This window comes from Sinocyclocheilus anshuiensis, unplaced genomic scaffold, assembly GCF_001515605.1.
Source record: "Sinocyclocheilus anshuiensis isolate Anshui unplaced genomic scaffold, SAMN03320099.WGS_v1.1 scaffold1455, whole genome shotgun sequence".
Lineage (NCBI taxonomy): Eukaryota > Metazoa > Chordata > Actinopteri > Cypriniformes > Cyprinidae > Sinocyclocheilus > Sinocyclocheilus anshuiensis.
Window position 1 is genome coordinate 896,909 of NW_015541012.1, and position 21,695 is coordinate 918,603.

A 21,695-nucleotide genomic window follows, 5' to 3' on the forward strand; every position below is an offset into this window, starting at 1 on the left:
CTTTTATCGAATGAGGTGACAAATGCAGGCTTTTAAGTTTTTTTATTTTAAATTAAACTGAATAAATCATACAAAATTACAGTATTGGGTGTATATTGCATGTGCCTATATGAAAACAGACTGTAGTTTATTTTACTTTGATGGCCATCACATAAAACTTATTTTTCTCCTTTTACAGAACTTGATTTCGGACACACAATTCTAATCTGCATCTATGCTGTTACCATTTTCTTCATGATTGTACTTGGATGCCTTTGCCTAAACAAGTATATAACAGCTTATTATTATTATTATAAAACAAACCTTTTAGTTTAAAGTTTTTATCTAATAATAGTTCTTAATATTAATTTAAATATTAAAGTTTATATATATATATATATGTGTGTGTGTGTGTGTGTATAATAGCACACTACTATAAAGTTACCATTAAAAGTTTTTAAATAAGTATTGCAGTCATATTTATTTAAAAAAATAAAATAAAATACAGTATCAGTACCAGATTTCAAAATACTCTGTTTGTGTTTCACTCCTCAGGTATCGGTCAATGAAGAAGATCATACGGGAGCTGAGGCAAGGGAGGCCGGCTGTGATCCCCCAGGTTCCTTCCCAAGATTCTCCCCCTCCATCTCCTGGTGTCCTGAAAATTCCTGAACGGCCGGACCGTACTACAGAGAAACCATTACAGAGACAACAAACTAAATCGAGCTGCAGATTTCCCTGGAAGCCTCCACTACAGGTTTACTACATCTTTATTTTTTATTTTAAACATTTTACTCAACTCAAACATTTGTTGATGAGTTTTATAAATGTATATAAAATGCATCACAAGTATGAAATGTGAGTGACTAACTTGTATAGTGCTCCAACAATGTAACATGAAGAAATGATCTTTAGATTCCTCGGTTCACAAAAGCAGACCTGAGCCTTATTCAGCTCATAAAGGCGGGTAGAGAAGGAGTCTTCTACAAAGCAAGGATAATAAGGAGCACATGTAGAGGCCATTCACTGGTCACTTGCAAAATTGGAAAAGAAGGTAGAAAACTACATGCAAAAATATTTCTGTTACTTAAATGCATTTTGAAAACAAGCTATTGTTTGTACCAAAATGCATGAATATCTCCATAATAATCCAGCAGTTGTTTAGATCTGCTGTTGTTTGCAGGTATCACCTCAAAGCAGATGGAAAATGAGGTGTCTATTATGAGAAAGCTGGCGTATCATAAAAATGTGATGCAGCTGCTGGACTGGAATACAGCGGAAGGTAAGACATGCTGCTGCACTTCAGTATTGTATGACTCTAATAAACCTTAAATGGATCCTTGCAGCTAGACAGTAAAATATAGACTAGATCTTGCCTGCGCAAAACTCACTGACAATAGTCTTAGAGTGTTGTGATGGATGTCAGGGCATTGCTGAGATCTTCTGAATGGTTTAAGCATGTTGCTTTGTGGTTGCTAGGGTGTTTAGGTTGGTTGCTAGGTCGTTGCCTACTGGTCCGAGTCAAAAGAGCTCACCCCCGAGTCTCTGTGATAATCTCATCCCAAAATATGGCCCAGCACGACATGCGGACAAAATATATATTTTTCATGGCTACAAGTCCTACAAATTAAGAATTTGAGGCCACAATTTACTAAAACGAGGGAACGAATTCTTAATTTGTGGTCACGATTTACTAAAACGAGGAAACTAATTCTTCATTTGTGGTCACGATTTACTAAAACGAGGGAACTAACTCTTCATTTGTGGTCACGATTTACTAAAACGAAACTAACTCTTCATTTGTGGTCACGATTTACTAAAACGAGGGAACGAATTCTTAATTTGTGGTCACGATTTACTAAAACGAGGGAACGAATTCTTAATTTGTGGCCACGGTTTACTAAAACGAGGGAACGAATTCTTAATTTGTGGTCACGATTTACTAAAACGAGGGAACGAATTCTTAATTTGTGGCCACGGTTTACTAAAACGAGGGAACGAATTCTTAATTTGTGGTCACGATTTACTAAAACGAGGAAACAAATTCTTCATTTGTGGTCACGATTTACTAAACGAGGGAACGAATTCTTCATTTGTGGTCACGATTTACTAAAACGAGGAAACTAATTCTTCATTTGTGGTCACGATTTACTAAAACGAGGAAACGAATTCTTCATTTGTGGTCACAATTTACTAAAACGAGGAAACGAATTCTTCATTTGTGGTCACGATTTACTAAAACGAGGAAACAAATTCTTCATTTGTGGTCACGATTTACTAAAACGAGGAAACGAATTCTTCATTTGTGGTCACGATTTACTAAAACGAGGAAACAAATTCTTCATTTGTGGTCACGATTTACTAAAACGAGGAAACAAATTCTTCATTTGTGGTCACGATTTACTAAACGAGGGAACGAATTCTTCATTTGTGGTCACGATTTACTAAAACGAGGAAACAAATTCTTCATTTGTGGTCACGATTTACTAAACGAGGGAACGAATTCTTCATTTGTGGTCACGATTTACTAAAACGAGGGAACGAATTCTTCATTTGTGGTCACGGTTTACTAAAACGAGGAAAAACGAGGAAACTAATTCTTCATTTGTGGTCACGATTTACTAAAACGAGGGAACTAACTCTTCATTTGTGGTCACGATTTACTAAAACGAAACTAACTCTTCATTTGTGGTCACGATTTACTAAAACGAGGAAACTAATTCTTAATTTGTGGTCACGATTTACTAAAACGAGGAAACAAATTCTTCATTTGTGGTCACGATTTACTAAAACGAGGAAACAAATTCTTCATTTGTGGTCACGATTTACTAAACGAGGGAACGAATTCTTCATTTGTGGTCACGATTTACTAAAACGAGGAAACGAATTCTTCATTTGTGGACACGATTTACTAAAACGAGGAAACAAATTCTTCATTTGTGGTCACGGTTTACTAAAACGAGGGAACGAATTCTTAATTTGTGGTCACGATTTACTAAAACGAGGGAACGAATTCTTAATTTGTGGCCACGGTTTACTAAAACGAGGGAACGAATTCTTAATTTGTGGTCACGATTTACTAAAACGAGGGAACGAATTCTTAATTTATGCTCACAATTTACTAAAACGAGGGGACAAATTTTTTATTTGTAACCACTATTTACTAAAACAAGGGAATGCTTAAGTCCATTTCCATTAGTTCTTAATTTGTGGCCACGGTTTACTAAAACGAGGGAACGAATTCTTAATTTGTGGCCACGGTTTACTAAAACGAGGGAACGAATTCTTCATTTGTGGTCACGATTTACTAAAACGAGGGAACGAACAAATTCTTAATTCATGGTTACGACTTAACTAAAACAGGGGAACAATATACATTAATTAATTTGTACTTGAAAGTTGCAATGTAACAAGCATTCCCTCTCCACTTCTACTATTATTATTTATTTATCATTAATCCAAGAAGATTTGTCAAACTTGTACTGAAATAATGTAGTAGTTTCCATCATGTGACCAAAACAGTGTCTTGTTTCCTCAGAGCCGTATATGCTGATCATGGAGTTCATGAGCTACGGAACCCTGCGCAGTTTTGTTCAGAAAAACAAAGATGAGCTAATTGCCGACCCTGAACTGCAGAGCCAGTTCACCATCGCGTCCTACCACATCGCCCTGGCCATGGAGCACTTACGCTCCAAAATGGTATCACCATCTGCCACAAACATAAAACGGCTGTTCTGTTAAACAGAGAGTCATATATTTACACTATAAACATAAATGCGAAGAATGATTTCGGATGCTTTCTTATTATTCAGGTGGTGCACAGTGACCTTGCCTTAAGGAACATTCTGGTGAGTCAATTCCCATGGGAGGTGAAGGTAGCAGAGTTTGGCCTGGCCAGAGACTTGACCCGTATGAGGAGCAGACGCAGCAGCAGAAAAAAACAACACAAGGTGAACTAATCGCACCTGTTCGTCCCACGTCCTCATTGCTCATCTCACTGATATGAATGTGATGTCATAGGAGCGTGTGCCGCTGCGCTGGTATCCTCCAGAGTACTTCAGGAACAACTACTACAGCTTTAAGGGAGAGGCCACGGTTTACTAAAACGAGGGAACGAATTCTTAATTTGTGGCCACGGTTTACTAAAACGAGGGAACGAATTCTTAATTTGTGGCCACGGTTTACTAAAACGAGGGAACGAATTCTTAATTTGTGGCCACGGTTTACTAAAACGAGGGAACGAATTCTTCATTTGTGGTCACGATTTACTAAAACGAGGGAACGAACAAATTCTTAATTCATGGTTACGACTTAACTAAAACAGGGGAACAATATACATTAATTAATTTGTACTTGAAAGTTGCAATGTAACAAGCATTCCCTCTCCACTTCTACTATTATTATTTATTTATCATTAATCCAAGAAGATTTGTCAAACTTGTACTGAAATAATGTAGTAGTTTCCATCATGTGACCAAAACAGTGTCTTGTTTCCTCAGAGCCGTATATGCTGATCATGGAGTTCATGAGCTACGGAACCCTGCGCAGTTTTGTTCAGAAACACAAAGATGAACTGATTGCTGACCCTGAACTGCAGAGCCAGTTCACCATCGCGTCCTACCACATCGCCCTGGCCATGGAGCACTTACGCTCCAAAATGGTATCACCATCTGCCACAAACATAAAACAGCTGTTCTGTTAAACAGAGAGTCATATATTTACACTATAAACATAAATGCGAAGAATGATTTCGGATGCTTTCTTATTATTCAGGTGGTGCACAGTGACCTTGCCTTAAGGAACATTCTGGTGAGTCAATTCCCATGGGAGGTGAAGGTAGCAGAGTTTGGCCTGGCCAGAGACTTGACCCGTATGAGGAGCAGACGCAGCAGCAGAAAAAAACAACACAAGGTGAACTAATCGGACCTGTCCGTCCCCACATCCTCATTGCTCATTGCTCAATGATATGAATGTGATCTCATAGGAGCGTGTGCCGCTGCGCTGGTATCCTCCAGAATACTTCAGGAACAACTACTACAGCTTTAAGGGAGATGTCTGGGCGTTTGGTATTGTGCTGTGGGAAATGCAGACATTCGGTGAGAAATGTCTGAGATATTTGATTAATTTTGTTAAATGTTTTTGAAGAATAAATAACAAATACTGAATTTTATATTTCACAGGCACCTTGCCGTATCCAAATCTGAACACATCTGAGGAAGTGGTGTATAGTGTCTGTGCTGGTTATAAGAACACTGTCCCCAATACCTGCCGTCCAGAAATGTGAGTGACAGTAGAAGTCAGAAAAAAATAAGTTTTTTTTCTTTTCTTTTTTTGGAGAGAGAATTTTATTTATTTATTTTTTCAATTTTTGTTTTTTATAGATTTCTTTTTTTCCTGACTTCTACTGTTGTTTTATATATACACTACCGGTCAAAAGTTTGGGATCAGTAAGACTTGTAATGTTTTTTAAAGAAGTCTCTTATGCTCATCAAGGCTGCATTTATTTGATCAAAAATACAGAAAAAAAAAACAGTAATCTTGCAAAATGTTATTACAATATAAAATAATGGTTTCTATTTTAATATCCTTTAAAGTATAATTTATTTCTGCGATGCAAAGCTGAATTTCCATCAGCCATTACTCCAGTATAAAGTGTCACATGATCCTTATGAAATCATTCTAATATGCTGATTTATTATTAGAATTATCAATGTTGGCAACAGTTGTGCTGCCAAATATTTTTTGGGAAACTGTGATAATTTTTCAGGATTCTTTAATGAATAAAAAGTTAAAAAGAACAGCATTTATTCAAAATATAAATCTTTTCTAACAATATAAATCTTTGCTATCACTTCTTATCAATTTAACACATCCTTGCTGAATAAAAATGTTATTTTCTTTCAAAAAAATAAAGAATAAAAATTTACTGACCCCAAACTTTTGAACGGTAGAGTATATTGTTAGAAAAGTTTTAAGTATTAAATAAATGCTCTTCTTTTTAACTTTTTATTCATCAAAGAATCCTGAAAAAACTATCACAGGTTCCAAAAACATATTAAAGGGGTCATATGATGCGATTTCAATTTTTCCTTTCTCTTTGAAGTGTTACAAGCTCTTGGTGCATAAAGAAGATTTGTAAAGTTGCAAAGACTAAAGTCTCAAATCCAAAGAGATATTCTTTATAAAAGTTAAGAGTCAGCCACGCCTACCTAAAACGGCTCGTTCTAACACGCCCCCACATATCTACCTCACTATGGGGAAATATTAGCATAATGCCTCCCAAATGTGCATGCAAAGAAAGAAGGCGTGGTTTCAGTAACCGCAGTTAGTGTTGATGCGAAGATCATGTGACACTGAAGACTGGAGTAATGATGCTGAAAATTCAGCTTTGCATCACAGGAATAAATTTTAAATTTTATTAAAATAGAAAAACGTTATTTTACATCGTAATAATATTTCACAATATTACATTTTTTCCTGTATTTTTGATCAAATAAATGCAGCCTTGATGAGCATAAGAAATTCTTTTAAAAAACATTAAAAATCGTTCTGATCATAAACTTTTGAACGGTAGTGTATATAATTTTTTTTTTTTTTTTTTTTTTGGCATTGCAATAACCTGCCGACTTATGTCCTAAACACTGCCAATATTTTGATTATGGTGCTTTTGTATTTTGTATTTCTTTTTTAAAATGTAGAGAACAGGTCATGCAAGACTGCTGGTTGGTTCCCTACACATCTAGACCTACATTTACAGACATTGTCAAGATCCTGGAGAGTATGGTGGAGAGTGATGGGGTGAGTCATATTCATCCTTGATCTACTTTTTAAGCGTTTCCTTTGTCCTATAGATAAGTGATAAAACATTAATATGTTGCAGGATTATGTGGACATTGACAACCAAAGGATCATGAATGCAGAAGAAAAGTGAATTTAAAAAATATAACTAGTTGTTCTATGCATCAAATCACTTTTTTTTTTTAATTCTATGAGAATTTTGTAGCAATTATTTTATCATTGTTCTCATGTAACTCCTGATTGTATGCAGGCTTTCTTTTTTTTCTATCTATACATTTATTTATTTTATTTTAATGACAGTGGTGGCTAATGTCTAGTTGTGCAAAGATGAAAGTGGCCGCTATAGGTACCTACAGCATTTTTTGGGCATCAAACTGCAGCATCTATTTAAAAAAAAACTTTAGTTGCTATGGTAATTTTAGTAAGGCTTGTGGTTCCGCTCCATGAGCCAATGTGCAATCAGGATCCCGCCCACTTCAGGCATCAACCAATGGAATGACAAAGATTAGAAACGACTGAATTGAAGGACCAATCAGAAACAGAGGAGTAACACGCTACTCCACACTGTCCACTGACGCCGTCTAGTCTACTACTGCTGAAATATTGACGGAGGAACGCTAACCAAAATGTTTCTTCGCGCCTTAGAAATCATATATTTCTTTTACTTTTTGTCCCACATGCCAATCACTCTCATGGTTGATCTTCAACCTTTAATTCCTGAACATCTGTATCCATCCGAGGTAAGTTTACACTTTGTGCTGCACTCAATTGTGTTCGTTAGCCATATAATATCTAGGTTACATGTAACTCTTTCTCAGTAAATAAATATGAGTGCTTGCGTTACAGCTGAAAAACCTATTGCAGTGGTATGCTGCTGAATTCAAGGATCCGATGATGATGGACCCGCCTGTGTGGTTCAGATCTTTTGTATTCTGCGAGGCTCTCGTGCAGCTGCCCTTTTTCCCAATTGCTGCATACGCCTTCATGAAGGGTCAGTTGTGTTCACTAAAACGCGATAATGGGTGTTAATGATTTGTAGAATCCGTTTTAGCTGGCACAACAGTGACATCTGGTGGTGAACCAGAGACCAGTTACTATTGTCACATTAGTCCTGCTAATTGATGTATTTGTCGATTTAATAGGTGGCTGCAAATGGATCAGGACTCCAGCAATCATTTATTCTGTTCATGTGGCCACCACTCTAATCCCCATTTTAAGCCACGTCCTTTTTTATAACTTTCCACTGGCGCCACATCCGGGACCCCAAACTCTGAAAGAACGTCTGACCCTGGTGTCCATTTATGCTCCATACCTCATCATCCCTGTCATGATACTGCTTACCATGCTCTTCAGCTCAACATACAACTCAACCTCTCTGAAAGGAAACGCTTCCTCAAAGTCCAAGAAACAAAGATAGATGCCGTTCATCCCTTCCACACATTCCTCTTATGATGAGCGTATGTATTAATTATAGTTGTTGCTAGTAATTAAATGTGATTAAATATTTGAATACATGCCAGAATATTTGATAATTGTATGTAGCTTTTGCTCTATTTCAAGTTTAAGCAAGTTTTTGACATCATATAATTGTTTACTGATGACAACACATGTAAATGCAAAATATATTTTTATTCAAATGTTCTTCAAATCTCTATGAAGTTTGTCGCATATTGAGGTTACACACTTGATGATCTAAACGGTAAATGTAAACAAACAATAAATGAATTTTAAATAGTATTCCCTAACTACAGAAAATATTTTGGTTGTGGTCCCATGAGCAGACAATAAAAATGCCATGAGCATATGAGAAAATAAAACCGGATGAGTTCCAGTCACAAACAGCAGTTAAAATACAAATCATACAGAAAAGAAACCATTTCCCTAACTACAGAAAATATTTTGGTTGTGGTCCCATGAGCAGACAATAAAAATGCCATGAGCATGAGAAAATAAAACCGGATGAGTTCCAGTCACAAACAGCAGTTAAAATACAAATCATACAGAAAAGAAACCATTTACCCGATGATGTCTCATGATGGAATTATTTACAGTAACATGCAAATACTGTATTTTCCTGCTGTAAAAAAAAATCAGTTTTACAAACTAATTTCCATATAAATAGTATAAATAACTTCTTTTGTATATAAATAGTTTTCATCTGAGATTATGATCTATGGTTGGATAGGTTATGGTTAGCTTCCTTGAACTGGCCATGCAAATGCACTCGGTTAACACAGAGTCAGAGGCTGAAACCGATGTCTGTTGTCACCTATTAACTGGTCGATTCGGTTAACCTAGTTAGGGACTCTGCACTGATTAGGAAGTCATTGTAAATCAAGACGCATAGCATCACTTTTTTTGTCCAACAGAAAGAGGAAATAAAGCACTCTTATTTCTGCAGTATAAACTGATCAATGAATTCACTCTGCTCTGCTTCGACTTTTTGAAGAGCTTCATATTCTATTCGATACCTGCAAAACAAACAGTCAAGAATTAAAGGAATACTTCACCAAAAAAAACAATTTGCTGAAAATTTACTCACACTCAGGCCATCCGAAATGTAGAGGAGTTTATCAAAACAGATTTGGAAACATTTTGCACTTCACTTGCGCACCAGTGGATCAGTGTGAATGGGTGCCGTCAGAAACAGTACAAACAGCTGATAAAAACATTACAATAATCCACACGACTCCAGTCTATCCATTTGCTTATTACAAACATTACAGCTGTTCACTTTACAACTCCAAGATATTTTTTAATTCAAATCATTGCTTCCAGCTAAAATACGAGTCCTCTATCCATATTTCTTGTCTAGAGATGTACACGTATCAAGCAACGTTTACAAGGGGAAACAGTCCAAAACAGATATACAGTGGGTACGGAAAGTATTCAGACCCCCTTAAATTTTTCACTCTTTGTTATATTGCAGCCATTTGCTAAAATCATTTAAGTTAATTTTTTTTCCTCAAAAATTAACTTAAATGATTTTAGCAAATGGCTGCAATATAACAAAGAGTGAAAAATTGAAGGGGGTCTGAATACTTTCCGTACCCACTGTAAACAAATATGTTGAAGGATTACTGTGATGTTTTTATCAACTGTTTGAACTCTCATTCTGACGGCACCCATTCACTGCAGAGGATCCATTGGTGAGCAAGTGATGTCATTCAATTTCTCCAAAATCTGTTCTGATAAACAGGATGGGCTGTGGGTGAGTACATTTTCAGCAAAATAGTAATTTTTTGGGTGAACTTTTCCTTTAAGAACACAATATTTGCAGTCTGACTCTGATTACAGGCCTAATAAGATTGATTACCTTTCCAACTGCATTTTCTTTTCTACAATCAGAGCCTGAAGCTGTTGCTGCTGAGCCTCCCGTTGCTTTTCAACCGATTTCAGTAAATTTCTTGCACCTATGGCCTGTATAATAATAATAATAATAATAATAATATGTAAAAATAAGTCATATTAATGTACATTACACAGATATGCACTGCTATTCATTTAAACGTGCAAGAACATACCTTCATTTTTTCAGTTTCGGCTTCCTTTGCTAGCTCATCCACAAGTTCAATAAGTCCACCTACAATTTTCTGAAACTGACCTATCTCTGTTTAAAAAAAAAATCCAATGAATTATTGATCTGTACTGTGAAAAGAAGCAAAGAAATGCTGTTCAGTCTGCACGAGAGATAAACTTCACTATAAGATAAAGAACCAAATGAAAAACTCACTGTCAACAAAATCTTCACATTCCTCTTTGAGCGCAATGGTTTTCTGGCTCACATCAGGCTCGAGTACTCGCAGTTTGTTGAGTTCATCAAAATGAAGACAAGCTTCGGCCAACGGGTCTTTAGCCATGATCAGAGGACCTAAAACTGCTTTTGGAACTCGATAATAGCTTTAAAAAAAAAAAAATCACAAAAATACACAGACGAGCATCATTTCATTTCGTTAAAAGTGACGAAAAACAAATACAGTGCCCATATGTCACCAGATCACAATAAACTAGCTTACCGATTAGCTAGTTAGCTGGTTAATTGTAACTACCACTCTCGTTACATTACATAAACCACGCAAACTTTGTTTAAATACACAGATGCAGATGGAAGAAAAAAAATAGTACAGTTCACAAATGTCGCTTTGTTGCCGGCAAAGTCTGGTTGCTATTGAGATAAACACAAACAGACCAGCTGGGAACTTTAGTATCTTGATAAACATTGTTGAAAAGAAAAATACATTCCACATAATTATCCCCTGAAATTATTAGAGCGAATGAGACATTTAAATAAAGTAAAACAGCCAACGACTGATTTAAACCTGCCTGGCTTTAACTTTATTATGTAGCACTCCTGCTGGACTGACTGACCGCCTCCTCGCATCTGTCTGACGGTCTCGGCTGCCAGGAGACGCCGATCCACCTCATGATGAGAGAGAGGGGTGTACAACAGCATTTTTATTATTTATTTGTGACATCTTACATTTTTGAAAATGAAAGAAAGCATGATTATACACATTAAACATATAAATAATTATTTATAATTGTAATGATGAGAGATCGCGGTAAAAAGTGTATTTACGCCTAATATTTCAATATTAATGTACATTACACAGATATGCACTGCTATTCATTTAAACGTGCAAGAACATACCTTCATTTTTTCAGTTTCGGCTTCCTTTGCTAGCTCATCCACAAGTTCAATAAGTCCACCTACAATTTTCTGAAACTGACCTATCTCTGTTTAAAAAAAAAATCCAATGAATTATTGATCTGTACTGTGAAAAGAAGCAAAGAAATGCTGTTCAGTCTGCACGAGAGATAAACTTCACTATAAGATAAAGAACCAAATGAAAAACTCACTGTCAACAAAATCTTCACATTCCTCTTTGAGCGCAATGGTTTTCTGGCTCACATCAGGCTCGAGTACTCGCAGTTTGTTGAGTTCATCAAAATGAAGACAAGCTTCGGCCAACGGGTCTTTAGCCATGATCAGAGGACCTAAAACTGCTTTTGGAACTCGATAATAGCTTTAAAAAAAAAAAAATCACAAAAATACACAGACGAGCATCATTTCATTTCGTTAAAAGTGACGAAAAACAAATACAGTGCCCATATGTCACCAGATCACAATAAACTAGCTTACCGATTAGCTAGTTAGCTGGTTAATTGTAACTACCACTCTCGTTACATTACATAAACCACGCAAACTTTGTTTAAATACACAGATGCAGATGGAAGAAAAAAAATAGTACAGTTCACAAATGTCGCTTTGTTGCCGGCAAAGTCTGGTTGCTATTGAGATAAACACAAACAGACCAGCTGGGAACTTTAGTATCTTGATAAACATTGTTGAAAAGAAAAATACATTCCACATAATTATCCCCTGAAATTATTAGAGCGAATGAGACATTTAAATAAAGTAAAACAGCCAACGACTGATTTAAACCTGCCTGGCTTTAACTTTATTATGTAGCACTCCTGCTGGACTGACTGACCGCCTCCTCGCATCTGTCTGACGGTCTCGGCTGCCAGGAGACGCCGATCCACCTCATGATGAGAGAGAGGGGTGTACAACAGCATTTTTATTATTTATTTGTGACATCTTACATTTTTGAAAATGAAAGAAAGCATGATTATACACATTAAACATATAAATAATTATTTATAATTGTAATGATGAGAGATCGCGGTAAAAAGTGTATTTACGCCTAATATTTCACACCATACTCCCCCTCCTGATATTGCAAACGCCCGTATATGAACTCTTCCTGCAGTTCCACATCTGACCAGTGCGGTGTGTGCGAGGGTTCAGATGAAATACTAAACTCGTCAAAAACACCAGAAGAAGAGTAAGCTGGCCCACTTAAGGGCGCCAAACTATAAAAATATGTAAATCTTTATATTTCATATCTATACTCGTTAGGTTTAACATACAAAACATATGCTGTTTATGTTTAATGTTCGCTTTTTACCTCCTGATTGAGAGCTTGACCATCTCTGTGGGTAAGTTAACCGATATTATTACAGTCATAATAATGTCACCATCATTTGTAAACAGCTAGTTGCAGCTGGTTAGCAACGCAGTAGTTGCCTGTTTAGCCTGACATTAAATAATAACCAGAAAAAATATATTTTTTAAATGGAACAGTTGCTTTATATGGCCAAGATGAAATTCTGATGTACTGTAATGTAAATCAATTACATTTTAATAATAAACATAAAATGCATCTAAATATCAGCTGCCAATTTAACTTATATCTCCCAATAATTTGTCTTAGTAAGATAATATTTAGATGTTTAGTGGTATTATCAAAGCTCTGTAGTTTTTATAGTGGGGATGCAAAACATAATGCATAATTTATTTTTTAGCTATTATTCTAAGGCCTCTTACATACTAAAATGTATGAACTATCAATCAGACAACAGAAGGCACCTGTACAGAAAGTTTTTTTTTTTCTTCTTCAAAGTTTTGATCATGTTGATTATTTAGAGCAGGGGTGCCCAAACTCGGTCCTGGAGGGCCGGTGTCTTGCAGAGTTTAGCTCCAACTTGCCTCAACACACCTGCTGGTAAGTTTCTAGTATGCCTATCAGTGTTGCCAACTGCTTTCAGTTGAAAGTAGCTAAAACTGGTAGCTAAATGTCACTAGATGACATCACAATGGCAAATTCACTGATCTATATAAAGATGAACGTAGATCAGTGGGCAAGATGAGAACTTCGATAAGGTTTGTCCAAGAAGTTGCTATATTTGTCCCTAAACTTTTGAAAAAAGTCTCAAAAGGGGGCGGGGAAGTCGCTACATTTAGCTACAAAGTAGCTAAATTGGCAACGCTGATGCCTATAAGAGCTTGATTAGCTGGTTCAGGTGTGATTAATTGGGGTTGGAGCTAAACTCTGCAGGACACCGGCCCTCCAGGACCAAGTTTGGGCACCCCTGATTTAGAGGCTATTGAAATTCATGTATCAAATATGAGACTGTTGGTTTTATAAGTGTAAATGTCATTTCAGATGCTGACAACTCAGAACCATGCCTCTGTCAACTCAGTCCCAAGCAGACATTGACCAGTACATTCTGATAGCCAGTTTGGATAACGCAAGGAATCTGTCCAACATCCTGAAAGCCATCTCTTTCAGGGACCATGCTATCTTCAATGCAACACAGAATGGGTTAAAAGTCACTGTTGAGGACTCCAAATGCCTTCAAGCCAATGCATTCATTCAGGTTGGTGTTGGAGGACAGTGTCTTACGAGTTCGGTTGGTTGACAGCAGTTGGGTTAATCAGTGTATTTGTGTGTCTGATTCCTCAGGTTGACATCTTTCAAGAGTACATAATTAAAGAGGACGCAGTTGGCTTTCAGGTTAATTTAACTGTTCTTCTGGACTGCCTCACCATCTTTGGGGGAAGCACAGTCCCAGGTGTGTATCATAATGATAATCCAGTCCTTCTTTTGGAAAATTAATTAAACTAATTTCTGTCTTTTATTTTACCCTTAAGGTGTGTGCACCGCCTTGAGAATGTGCTACAATGGCTATGGATATCCGCTGACTTTGTTCCTGGAGGAAGGTGGTGTGGTCACCGTATGCAAGATTAATACACAGGAGCCGGAGGAGCCCATAGACTTTGACTTTTGCAGCACAAATGTAACCAACAAGGTGATTCTGCAGTCAGACAGTCTTAAAGAGGCTTTCTCTGAGCTTGACATGACCAGTGAGGTTCTGCAGATTACTATGTCACCAAGCCATCCTTACTTCAGGTACAGTAACAGTGCACACAACAGATCATCATGTATTGTCAAGTCAAATTTAATGTCAATAGATATTCATTATTTTCCTTCATTTTAGATTATCCACATTTGGGAATTCTGGAAACGCTCATTATGATTACCCCAAAGACTCCGACATGATGGAGCTGTTCCAGTGTACTAAAATACAGACCAACAGGTAGGAGGAGCTTCTGTTTTTGACTGCATTTCCCATCAATCAGAGCTCTGTATGACTTCACAAAACAACAGCCTTATGCTTATAGATGTACCTCTGAGGCATTCACATGTAAGTGGTAAAAGAACAAAGAGTCGCTGAGATTCTCTTGTTTATTCTCAAAGGTATAAGATGTCCCTGTTGAAACCCTCTACAAAGGCCTTGGCTCTGTCCTGTAAAGTCTCGGTGAGAACTGACAGTCGAGGCTTCCTCTCTCTACAGTACCTTGTGAGGAATGATGATGGTCAGATTTGTTTTGTGGAATATTATTGCTGTCCGGATGAAGTGGAAGAAGAATAGATTGGAAAGAGCAATTGTTTTTGTTTTGTTTGACATTTAGTGTGCACTGACCTGCTGGTTCCTTTTATCTGATTCTGATTTTAATTTATATGAATATTTCATGAACCACAAATATTTGAAGAGTTCAGATGCTTCCTATGTTTAGGTTCAGTCATTTTACTTTAATGGCAATGTATAGGTCCTTTTCTATGCCATTAAAGTGAAATAACTGAACATAAATATAGGAGCCTGATAAAAATGCTCATTTTAGATAAAGATTTCAGACGGCACGTAGAGGCTTTTCCATCTGAAGTCTTAATTTGTAGAGCTTATTCTTAGTTTATAATAGTTAAAAAAAAAATGTATTGAATGTGAGACAATACTCTGTGTGAGCGGCAGGGGGCGGCAGAGAAATGCTAATTAGGCGACTTCATATAATATTAAGAGCCCGATATTGGTTTAATATGTTAAAGATACACAGGTTAGTTTAAACCTTTATGCTGTTTTATTTAATATACAACTGACAGATATATATATATATATATATCCCCAAACAAATTAACGACGTAGGTCTGTAATAACGTTACGTATGTCGTAAGTCGGTTTATAACAACACTCGTAATATTTACGTTGTTCTACAGTTAAAGCTGTTGTCTGAAACATCTAAATGTTTAACGCGTGTTCTTTCTATTACACGAATGCGTTGCGAGGCAAACATGTAGTTGAGAAAAGCAGCTTGATGTTGATGCTGGTTGACGCACGCACTTCTAGAAGTAAGTCCCAGAACAGCGCGCGATGCTTGAACTGCCGCCTCGCGACCAATCGCTTCTCCACTCGCGGCTGTCGAGGCAACACTGTTTCCGGGCAGAGGAACATTACAGGAGCAAAACAAGCGCACTTCTGTCACTCTCTCATCTCAGCGGGTTACCACTGCCACATGCAAGCTGCTTATAGAGGCTGCAGCAAAGCCCGCTGAAAACAACCAAAGTTCTCATTAAATGGCATTAAACACATTTTGGACACATTGTAGAAAGCTTTGGTCTAATTTGAATAGTATTTCCTTATAACTGAGAATGAAGATTGTTTGAATCCTTAGTTAGTACCTAGTTTGTTCTGAACAAGGGGGCTAAAAGACTCATTTAAATATTTTGTTACTTTTATTGAATTCATGCAGCAACTTAATTTGAGTGAAAATATAGTTAAAAAATCTATCTAATCTATTAAACAGTCTCTGAATGTGTGTATTATTCTGCATTTAGTCAGTGAACAGTGTACAATATTTGGAGCTAAATTATCACTGAAAAGGTCAGTAAGATTTTTTTTTTAAATAAAAGTAATTAATACTTTTATTCAGCAAGGATGCATTAAATTGATCAAAAGTGACAGTAAAGACATTTATACTGTAACTTCTATTCCAAATAAATGTTAACAATTCTGCTTTGCTTTAAATGTTTTACAATATATTAAAATAGAGAACTGAAAATTTATAAACAGAAAGATGGAAAATTTTATTTTATATAAATTTCACTTTATCACAGTTTTTACTGGGGGGTTTTCCGACCTTGATGCGCATAAGAGACTTATTAAAAAAAAAAACTACATTGTTAGTTATTATATATTGGAGCAGCTAATGTAGGTTCATTTTTCACATCCTATGCAACAAACCCATTCTTTCTTACTTACAGAAGACAATTTATTGCCGTTCAGGCATTCTGCAGTTCTCCGTCTGTCAACCTAACACTGTTGTGGTGACGTTTTTGCCCATAATAAGCATTTTCAAGGCCGTTATCTGCAACAACATGGTGGCAGTTAGTGAAAAGTCATGTAATTGTCTTGAACAAAGCTAAAAATCTTAGGTCTTTTAATTCTCAAATTATTTGATAGTTTCAGAGATTTTCATTCAGCAGATATAAACTATAAAGATCCCTCACAAAATCACTCAATTTATGCACACAAACTGACCGAACAGACAGCATCCAACAACATTCAGCGTAACCAAGTAAACACTGTCCACAGACCAAGACCAGTGGATCATTTGATAAGGGAGAGCAACTTGATCCAGCTGGAGCTACATCACTCACATCAGGTGATATCAGAGGGGTGGCATCACTTTTTGCACTTTAAACACAAGCTTGCTTGATGATGAAGTGGGTGATCCTCTGCCTGTTCCTCAGATAAACAAGCTAGCGCTGACCCGCTGTCTGATGTCTTGACCTACCAGTGAATCAAGGGGTGTCAGGTTCTGGGTTTTGTAAACACAAACTTGGCAATGACCTAACTGTTGTGACACTCCAACAATTGGCAACAAGAGAGCCCATGGGAGATGAAGAGAAGGTGCGCAGCTTTCAGCACGGCCTCACAAGGGACAGTGAGTCATCATATCATCTGTTACATTAAGTGACGGAGGTTATATAAATTACAAGAAGAAATGTGGGCAGCTGTGTGCACTATGTAACCTTTAATACTGTTAATGAAGCTTAATAGTTTTAAATACTTTTAATGGTCAAAAGACGAGTAATTACGATTTTTTTTTCATGTTTTTTAAAGACGTCTCTTATGCACACCAAGGCTGCATTTGTTTAATGAAAAATACAGTAAAAAAAAACAGTAGCATTGTGAATTATTCCAATTTTAAACAACAGTTTTCTTTCTGTATATATTTCAAACTATTTTATTCATTTGTCACATGATCCTTTAGAAAGCCTAATAATATGATTATTTGGTGCTGAAATATGATCAATTATTATTAATAATGATTCTTATTATCAATAGTGAAAACCATTTTATAATCCTCCTTACCCCAAGCCTTTGAATGGTAGTATATTTTGGTTTGAGCAGCAAAACTCTTGAGCACCAAATCAGCAGATTTCTGAAGGATCATGTGACACTTAAGATGAGTAATGGCTGCTGAAAATTCAGCTTTGTCATCACAGGACTAAATGACATTTTTAATATATTAAAACAGTTGTTTTAAATTGTAATATTATTTCATAATATTACTGTTTTTACAGTAAATAAATGCAGCATTGGTGAGCACAAGAAGCTTGAAACTAATTATACTTTGTTAATGGATAAAAGCTTGATTTGATCAACATCTAATATGTGATGTCTGACTTTCCACAAAAAAAAAATGTGACCGTGAAATTGATATGCCAACAAATGCGCCGTACCAACTCCTGCCTAGTCAGCTGAAAGGAACCCAGCAATGGGAAACTCTACAGTGCATAAACATGATTTGAGTATAACATTCCTTCACTTTGTGGTAAAAATATACCCTACATCAACAAGCCATTGTTTGGGGACTGTGGGTGTCACATGGGGTCATGGTAGCAACAGCTGGCCTTAACAGCCTTCGACAATCCACCCCCAAACCCATCAATACTGCTTTCCCTCTGCCTCAGCTTGCAACCATGTGTGAAATTACCCTTGATGATGGAGATGAGGTAATGCCTTCAGCAGCTCTGACATCACTATAGCCTTTCCCATCCAGAGCAATTGACCATCACTTCCACAATGAGCTTTTTGTCTTACAGTACCTTTCTTTGAGGAAAAAGCAATGAATGTGACACCTGTGAATGTATGTAAGATGTTGAAATTGCCATTTTATCCACTAACGGATGATAATTAGTTATATTTACCCAAAGAAGTCTAAAATCATTAAGTTTCATTAACACACACACACACACATAGATAGACAGATAGATTTGTATATATGTGACCCTGGACCACAAAAAGGGTCAATTTTTCGAAATTGAGATTTATACATAATCTGAAAGCTGAAGTATATATAAATGAAATAGACATTTAAATATAATGTGTCTGTATATATATATATATATACAGTATATATATATTACATTTTAAAATGTTTGTATTTTTAAATCATATATTTTTTAATAATATGCAATATATTTTAAAGAATGTATTGAAAAGTATGTATTTTTTATATTTTAAACATTTTATAGAGCTCAATTAAATATGACATGGTTGTAACTTGGTATTACAACCACTTCCTGTGTCTGTTTGCCTCTTTAAGAAGAATCACTTTATGTATCCCCCAATTGTAAGTCGCTTTGGATAAAAGCGTCTGCTAAATGACTAAATGTAAATGTAAATGTAAATGACATCATCTAATGGGTGATATGAATAATAATAATACACAATTAATACACAATTCCTCTGGTTAATGTGAAATAGACACACTATAATCAGAGGCATCCTGAAACACAAATAACAGCAGCTTAATGTGGTTACAAGTGAAAAATTTTCACAGTGGTACACAAAACATGGTGTTCTCTGTTAGTTAGTTCCTTTCCTTTCTTACTCTCCTTTATGTGTAAACACTCATAACTGGGACTGAACTGGGTTTCAATTGAATGTCCTCTCACTTCTGTTTCTTTATTGAGAATGTTTATGTAAAAACATAAACAATAAACTTACGTGAATGTTTTTGCTTGATTTGCAATCATTGTTGCTGTCAGAACAGGTGATTTGGATCCTTATGACTTTCATGTTACGTAGTCAATCACAAACGAGTCATTTTCAATCATGACTAAAATAATAATCAGGAAGTATGCATGTTTCCCCTGCTCTTTCCTTGAAATGAAATGTGACATGAAAATTAACCTTTCTGCCACAATCATGAAACGTGATTCACAAAATAACACTATACAATTGATGACCACATTTCAAATAGGAACTAAATGTAACCCCAGTCTTGTTGTTTGTCAGCCTTCTGGACTTGCAGATCATTTTCTGGGATCTGTCACTCACCACCCTTCCATTACCTTGAAGGGTGGCAGCTGCAGCCCTGCACCACCAACAGGGACTGTTTATCAGGTGACAACAATGAAAACTAATATGTGAAAAATATGTGGACGAGCAGTGCCTGAGACAGGTTTATCAGATATCATGAATACAGCGGAGAATGAAGGAAGGAGGAGGATGATGTCACCGGGACACAGTATACTTGAGCCTCACTCTCGTGTCATCACACTCACACACACGTGGATGTTGTGTTGTGGTAACGGATGTAGCCGTTGCAGTCACACAGAAACATACGCATGGATCCCTTCGCTCACAATCTAGGCAATCTATATCTCTAGGTAGTGAACTTTGGTAGATGGTATGTGGCCGCTGGAGCAAAGGGAAAAGTTAAGATACTGCCTTTTGTGTTATTGTGCTAAAATGTCACCACAGATGAGATGAGAACAAACATGTTACTTGTTTGACCATTGAGCTTTGTATCAGTTGTTCATTTTTATGTCAATGAGTACTGTACATACTCAGTGGCCTGACCTCAGGCTAAAAAAAACATAAGTAAAAACGCTATACCATGCATATTCCACTATACTATTAATAATAATAATTTTACATTTTATGTAAAAATTGTATATACATTAACACTCACACACCCATATATATACATATATACGATTGCTAATAATAAAATATTATATAATAATAATAACGCTATTATAATATGAATCATTTTAATTATTATTAATTCTAATGTTAATAAAACATTATTTTTGCAGTACTGTTTTTATATAGAATAATATATAAAAAATAAAAGAATATTTTTAATACTACTAAATTATTTTATATTTATTTATATACATTTTATTTTATCTTTATATTTATGTATATAGTATATACAGTATAAATATATACTATTGCTAATACTATAATAATATTGTAATTTTAATATTAATGGAAAATATATATTCTATATATATTAATATATTCTTTATTATTATATAATAATAAAGGTATAATATTAATATAATATTATTATCACAGTAGTCTGTTTTTATTTATAATATATAATTTATGTAATATATACACAATTAAAAATAATTTTTTAACACTAGTACATTATATACAAATGTCATCTATTGGCTATTTGTTATATATTTGTTGTATATTATTATTTCCTGTTTACTTATTCTATTTTTATTATCTGTATCTTGTCACTGTAATCTGATTGTGCTGTGGAAGCTTCTGTCACCAAAACAAATTATGTGTAAACACCTGACAATAAAACTCTTTCTGATTCTTAATTAATGCAAAGAATGCTTTGCTAAATAAAATTATTAATAAAAGTAGTAACGTTTTAATTCTATTTTATATTTATTTATATTAATTTTTATAAAAGTTGGAATCTCAACTTTTATAAATGAAGGAATTTCATGGCAACACCCCTATGTATGCATTTAACACTGAGACGAGACGACACGACATTTGCCGTCCCAGAGCAGTCTGCGTGGGGCTGTATGCCCAGACATGTAGGCCTACCTGCGTGGGGATTCCCCTCCGAGCTGTGGCAGTGCCTCATCTGCTGTGGGGTAACAGGCCTCCGTATCTCTGCAGCTAAAGCCCTCCTCCATCATGTGCATGGCATCTGCATTTAAACAAAGGGTGCAGTCGGAAGCTGCTGGACAAAGGTCAAAGGGGATGAAATGGGAATTCCGTATTCAATTAGCATAATGAAATCGACTATTAGCCTAGCTCAAGTTTGTTATGAGCGCTGCACATCAATGATCAGCGACTGTTTGATGTTAAAGAGCATTTAACATCTCTTTAACATCAAAGAGTGTTAGTTTTATTTCTCTTTAGTATTATAAGTCTTTATGATTTTTTTAACTTATTGCAAGCTT

At 35.9% G+C, this 21,695-nt stretch overlaps 5 protein-coding genes and 2 long non-coding RNA genes across 10 annotated transcripts in view; 5 read left to right on the forward strand and 2 right to left on the reverse strand.

Moving 5' to 3' along the window:
* The window catches only part of LOC107690435 (uncharacterized), a 1,256-nt gene extending 526 nt beyond the window's left edge, over positions 1–730 (forward strand). The window contains exons 3-4 of the long non-coding RNA XR_001634440.1: positions 179–266; positions 535–730. This is a non-coding gene — a long non-coding RNA (uncharacterized LOC107690435). The remainder of the gene's footprint in view (positions 1–178; positions 267–534) is intronic.
* A 369-nt stretch (positions 731–1,099) lies between these two features.
* LOC107690468 (fibroblast growth factor receptor 2-like) lies at positions 1,100–4,083 on the forward strand. The gene is made up of 4 exons (XM_016488822.1): positions 1,100–1,261; positions 3,518–3,678; positions 3,792–3,929; positions 4,000–4,083. Exons 1-4 carry the CDS (start codon positions 1,180–1,182, stop codon positions 4,081–4,083), a joined length of 465 nt encoding a protein of 154 aa, XP_016344308.1. The 5' UTR covers positions 1,100–1,179.
* A 187-nt stretch (positions 4,084–4,270) lies between these two features.
* On the forward strand, positions 4,271–6,913 carry LOC107690476 (fibroblast growth factor receptor homolog 1-like). Its single transcript, XM_016488832.1, has 6 exons — positions 4,271–4,639; positions 4,753–4,890; positions 4,964–5,075; positions 5,160–5,259; positions 6,678–6,777; positions 6,860–6,913. The coding sequence occupies exons 1-6, from the start codon at positions 4,487–4,489 to the stop codon at positions 6,908–6,910; spliced, it is 654 nt and encodes a 217-aa protein (XP_016344318.1). The 5' UTR covers positions 4,271–4,486; the 3' UTR covers positions 6,911–6,913.
* A 153-nt stretch (positions 6,914–7,066) lies between these two features.
* On the forward strand, positions 7,067–8,660 carry LOC107690436 (transmembrane protein 97-like). Its single transcript, XM_016488776.1, has 3 exons — positions 7,067–7,517; positions 7,624–7,768; positions 7,920–8,660. The coding sequence occupies exons 1-3, from the start codon at positions 7,404–7,406 to the stop codon at positions 8,192–8,194; spliced, it is 534 nt and encodes a 177-aa protein (XP_016344262.1). The 5' UTR covers positions 7,067–7,403; the 3' UTR covers positions 8,195–8,660.
* Positions 8,661–8,663: 3 nt separating this feature from the next.
* LOC107690437 (intraflagellar transport protein 20 homolog) lies at positions 8,664–11,145 on the reverse strand. 2 transcript variants are annotated; one of them, XM_016488778.1, is made up of 5 exons: positions 11,101–11,145; positions 10,511–10,677; positions 10,302–10,387; positions 10,094–10,197; positions 8,664–9,248 (listed from the first exon to the last, which is right to left on the reverse strand). In XM_016488778.1, the coding sequence occupies exons 2-5, from the start codon at positions 10,635–10,637 to the stop codon at positions 9,167–9,169; spliced, it is 399 nt and encodes a 132-aa protein (XP_016344264.1). In that variant the 5' UTR covers positions 10,638–10,677; positions 11,101–11,145; the 3' UTR covers positions 8,664–9,166. The 2 variants fall into 2 exon arrangements, with proteins under 2 accessions (XP_016344264.1, XP_016344263.1); XM_016488777.1 differs by having other exon boundaries at positions 10,794–11,141.
* Positions 11,146–11,433: 288 nt separating this feature from the next.
* On the reverse strand, positions 11,434–12,268 carry LOC107690477 (uncharacterized). Its single transcript, XR_001634444.1, has 3 exons — positions 11,921–12,268; positions 11,638–11,804; positions 11,434–11,514 (listed from the first exon to the last, which is right to left on the reverse strand). It is a non-coding gene; the product is annotated as an uncharacterized LOC107690477 (long non-coding RNA).
* Positions 12,269–12,602: 334 nt separating this feature from the next.
* On the forward strand, positions 12,603–17,415 carry LOC107690438 (cell cycle checkpoint protein RAD1-like). Of its 3 annotated transcripts, none has more exons than XM_016488779.1 (8): positions 12,603–12,780; positions 13,788–14,001; positions 14,088–14,196; positions 14,276–14,534; positions 14,623–14,721; positions 14,883–14,943; positions 17,053–17,122; positions 17,211–17,414. In XM_016488779.1, exons 2-8 carry the CDS (start codon positions 13,807–13,809, stop codon positions 17,258–17,260), a joined length of 843 nt encoding a protein of 280 aa, XP_016344265.1. In that variant the 5' UTR covers positions 12,603–12,780; positions 13,788–13,806; the 3' UTR covers positions 17,261–17,414. The 3 variants fall into 3 exon arrangements, with proteins under 3 accessions (XP_016344265.1, XP_016344266.1, XP_016344267.1); XM_016488780.1 differs by lacking the exon at positions 12,603–12,780 and adding an exon at positions 13,679–13,701 and having other exon boundaries at positions 17,211–17,415; XM_016488781.1 differs by lacking the exons at positions 12,603–12,780; positions 17,053–17,122; positions 17,211–17,414 and having other exon boundaries at positions 13,690–14,001; positions 14,883–15,174.
* The last annotated feature ends 4,280 nt before the right edge of the window (positions 17,416–21,695 follow it).

Excerpts from the sequence above, each read along its gene's own strand:
- LOC107690468 (XM_016488822.1), top strand. The coding sequence starts at position 1,180 with ATGGAAAATGAGGTGTCTATTATGAGAAAGCTGGCGTATCATAAAAAT. Across the intron at positions 1,262-3,517 it reads GGACTGGAATACAGCGGAAG|AGCCGTATATGCTGATCATG; the intron begins GTAAGACATGCT and ends TTGTTTCCTCAG. Across the intron at positions 3,679-3,791 it reads AGCACTTACGCTCCAAAATG|GTGGTGCACAGTGACCTTGC; the intron begins GTATCACCATCT and ends CTTATTATTCAG.
- LOC107690476 (XM_016488832.1), top strand. The coding sequence starts at position 4,487 with ATGCTGATCATGGAGTTCATGAGCTACGGAACCCTGCGCAGTTTTGTT. Across the intron at positions 5,076-5,159 it reads GTGGGAAATGCAGACATTCG|GCACCTTGCCGTATCCAAAT; the intron begins GTGAGAAATGTC and ends TATATTTCACAG. Across the intron at positions 5,260-6,677 it reads AATACCTGCCGTCCAGAAAT|AGAACAGGTCATGCAAGACT; the intron begins GTGAGTGACAGT and ends TTTAAAATGTAG.
- LOC107690436 (XM_016488776.1), top strand. The coding sequence starts at position 7,404 with ATGTTTCTTCGCGCCTTAGAAATCATATATTTCTTTTACTTTTTGTCC. Across the intron at positions 7,518-7,623 it reads AACATCTGTATCCATCCGAG|CTGAAAAACCTATTGCAGTG; the intron begins GTAAGTTTACAC and ends CTTGCGTTACAG. Across the intron at positions 7,769-7,919 it reads TGCATACGCCTTCATGAAGG|GTGGCTGCAAATGGATCAGG; the intron begins GTCAGTTGTGTT and ends TCGATTTAATAG.
- LOC107690437 (XM_016488778.1), bottom strand. The coding sequence starts at position 10,637 with ATGGCTAAAGACCCGTTGGCCGAAGCTTGTCTTCATTTTGATGAACTC. Across the intron at positions 10,198-10,301 it reads CCGAAACTGAAAAAATGAAG|GCCATAGGTGCAAGAAATTT; the intron begins GTATGTTCTTGC and ends ATTATTATACAG. Across the intron at positions 9,249-10,093 it reads AAGAAAATGCAGTTGGAAAG|GTATCGAATAGAATATGAAG; the intron begins GTAATCAATCTT and ends TTTGTTTTGCAG.
- LOC107690438 (XM_016488779.1), top strand. The coding sequence starts at position 13,807 with ATGCCTCTGTCAACTCAGTCCCAAGCAGACATTGACCAGTACATTCTG. Across the intron at positions 14,197-14,275 it reads TGGGGGAAGCACAGTCCCAG|GTGTGTGCACCGCCTTGAGA; the intron begins GTGTGTATCATA and ends TTTACCCTTAAG. Across the intron at positions 14,535-14,622 it reads CCAAGCCATCCTTACTTCAG|ATTATCCACATTTGGGAATT; the intron begins GTACAGTAACAG and ends CCTTCATTTTAG.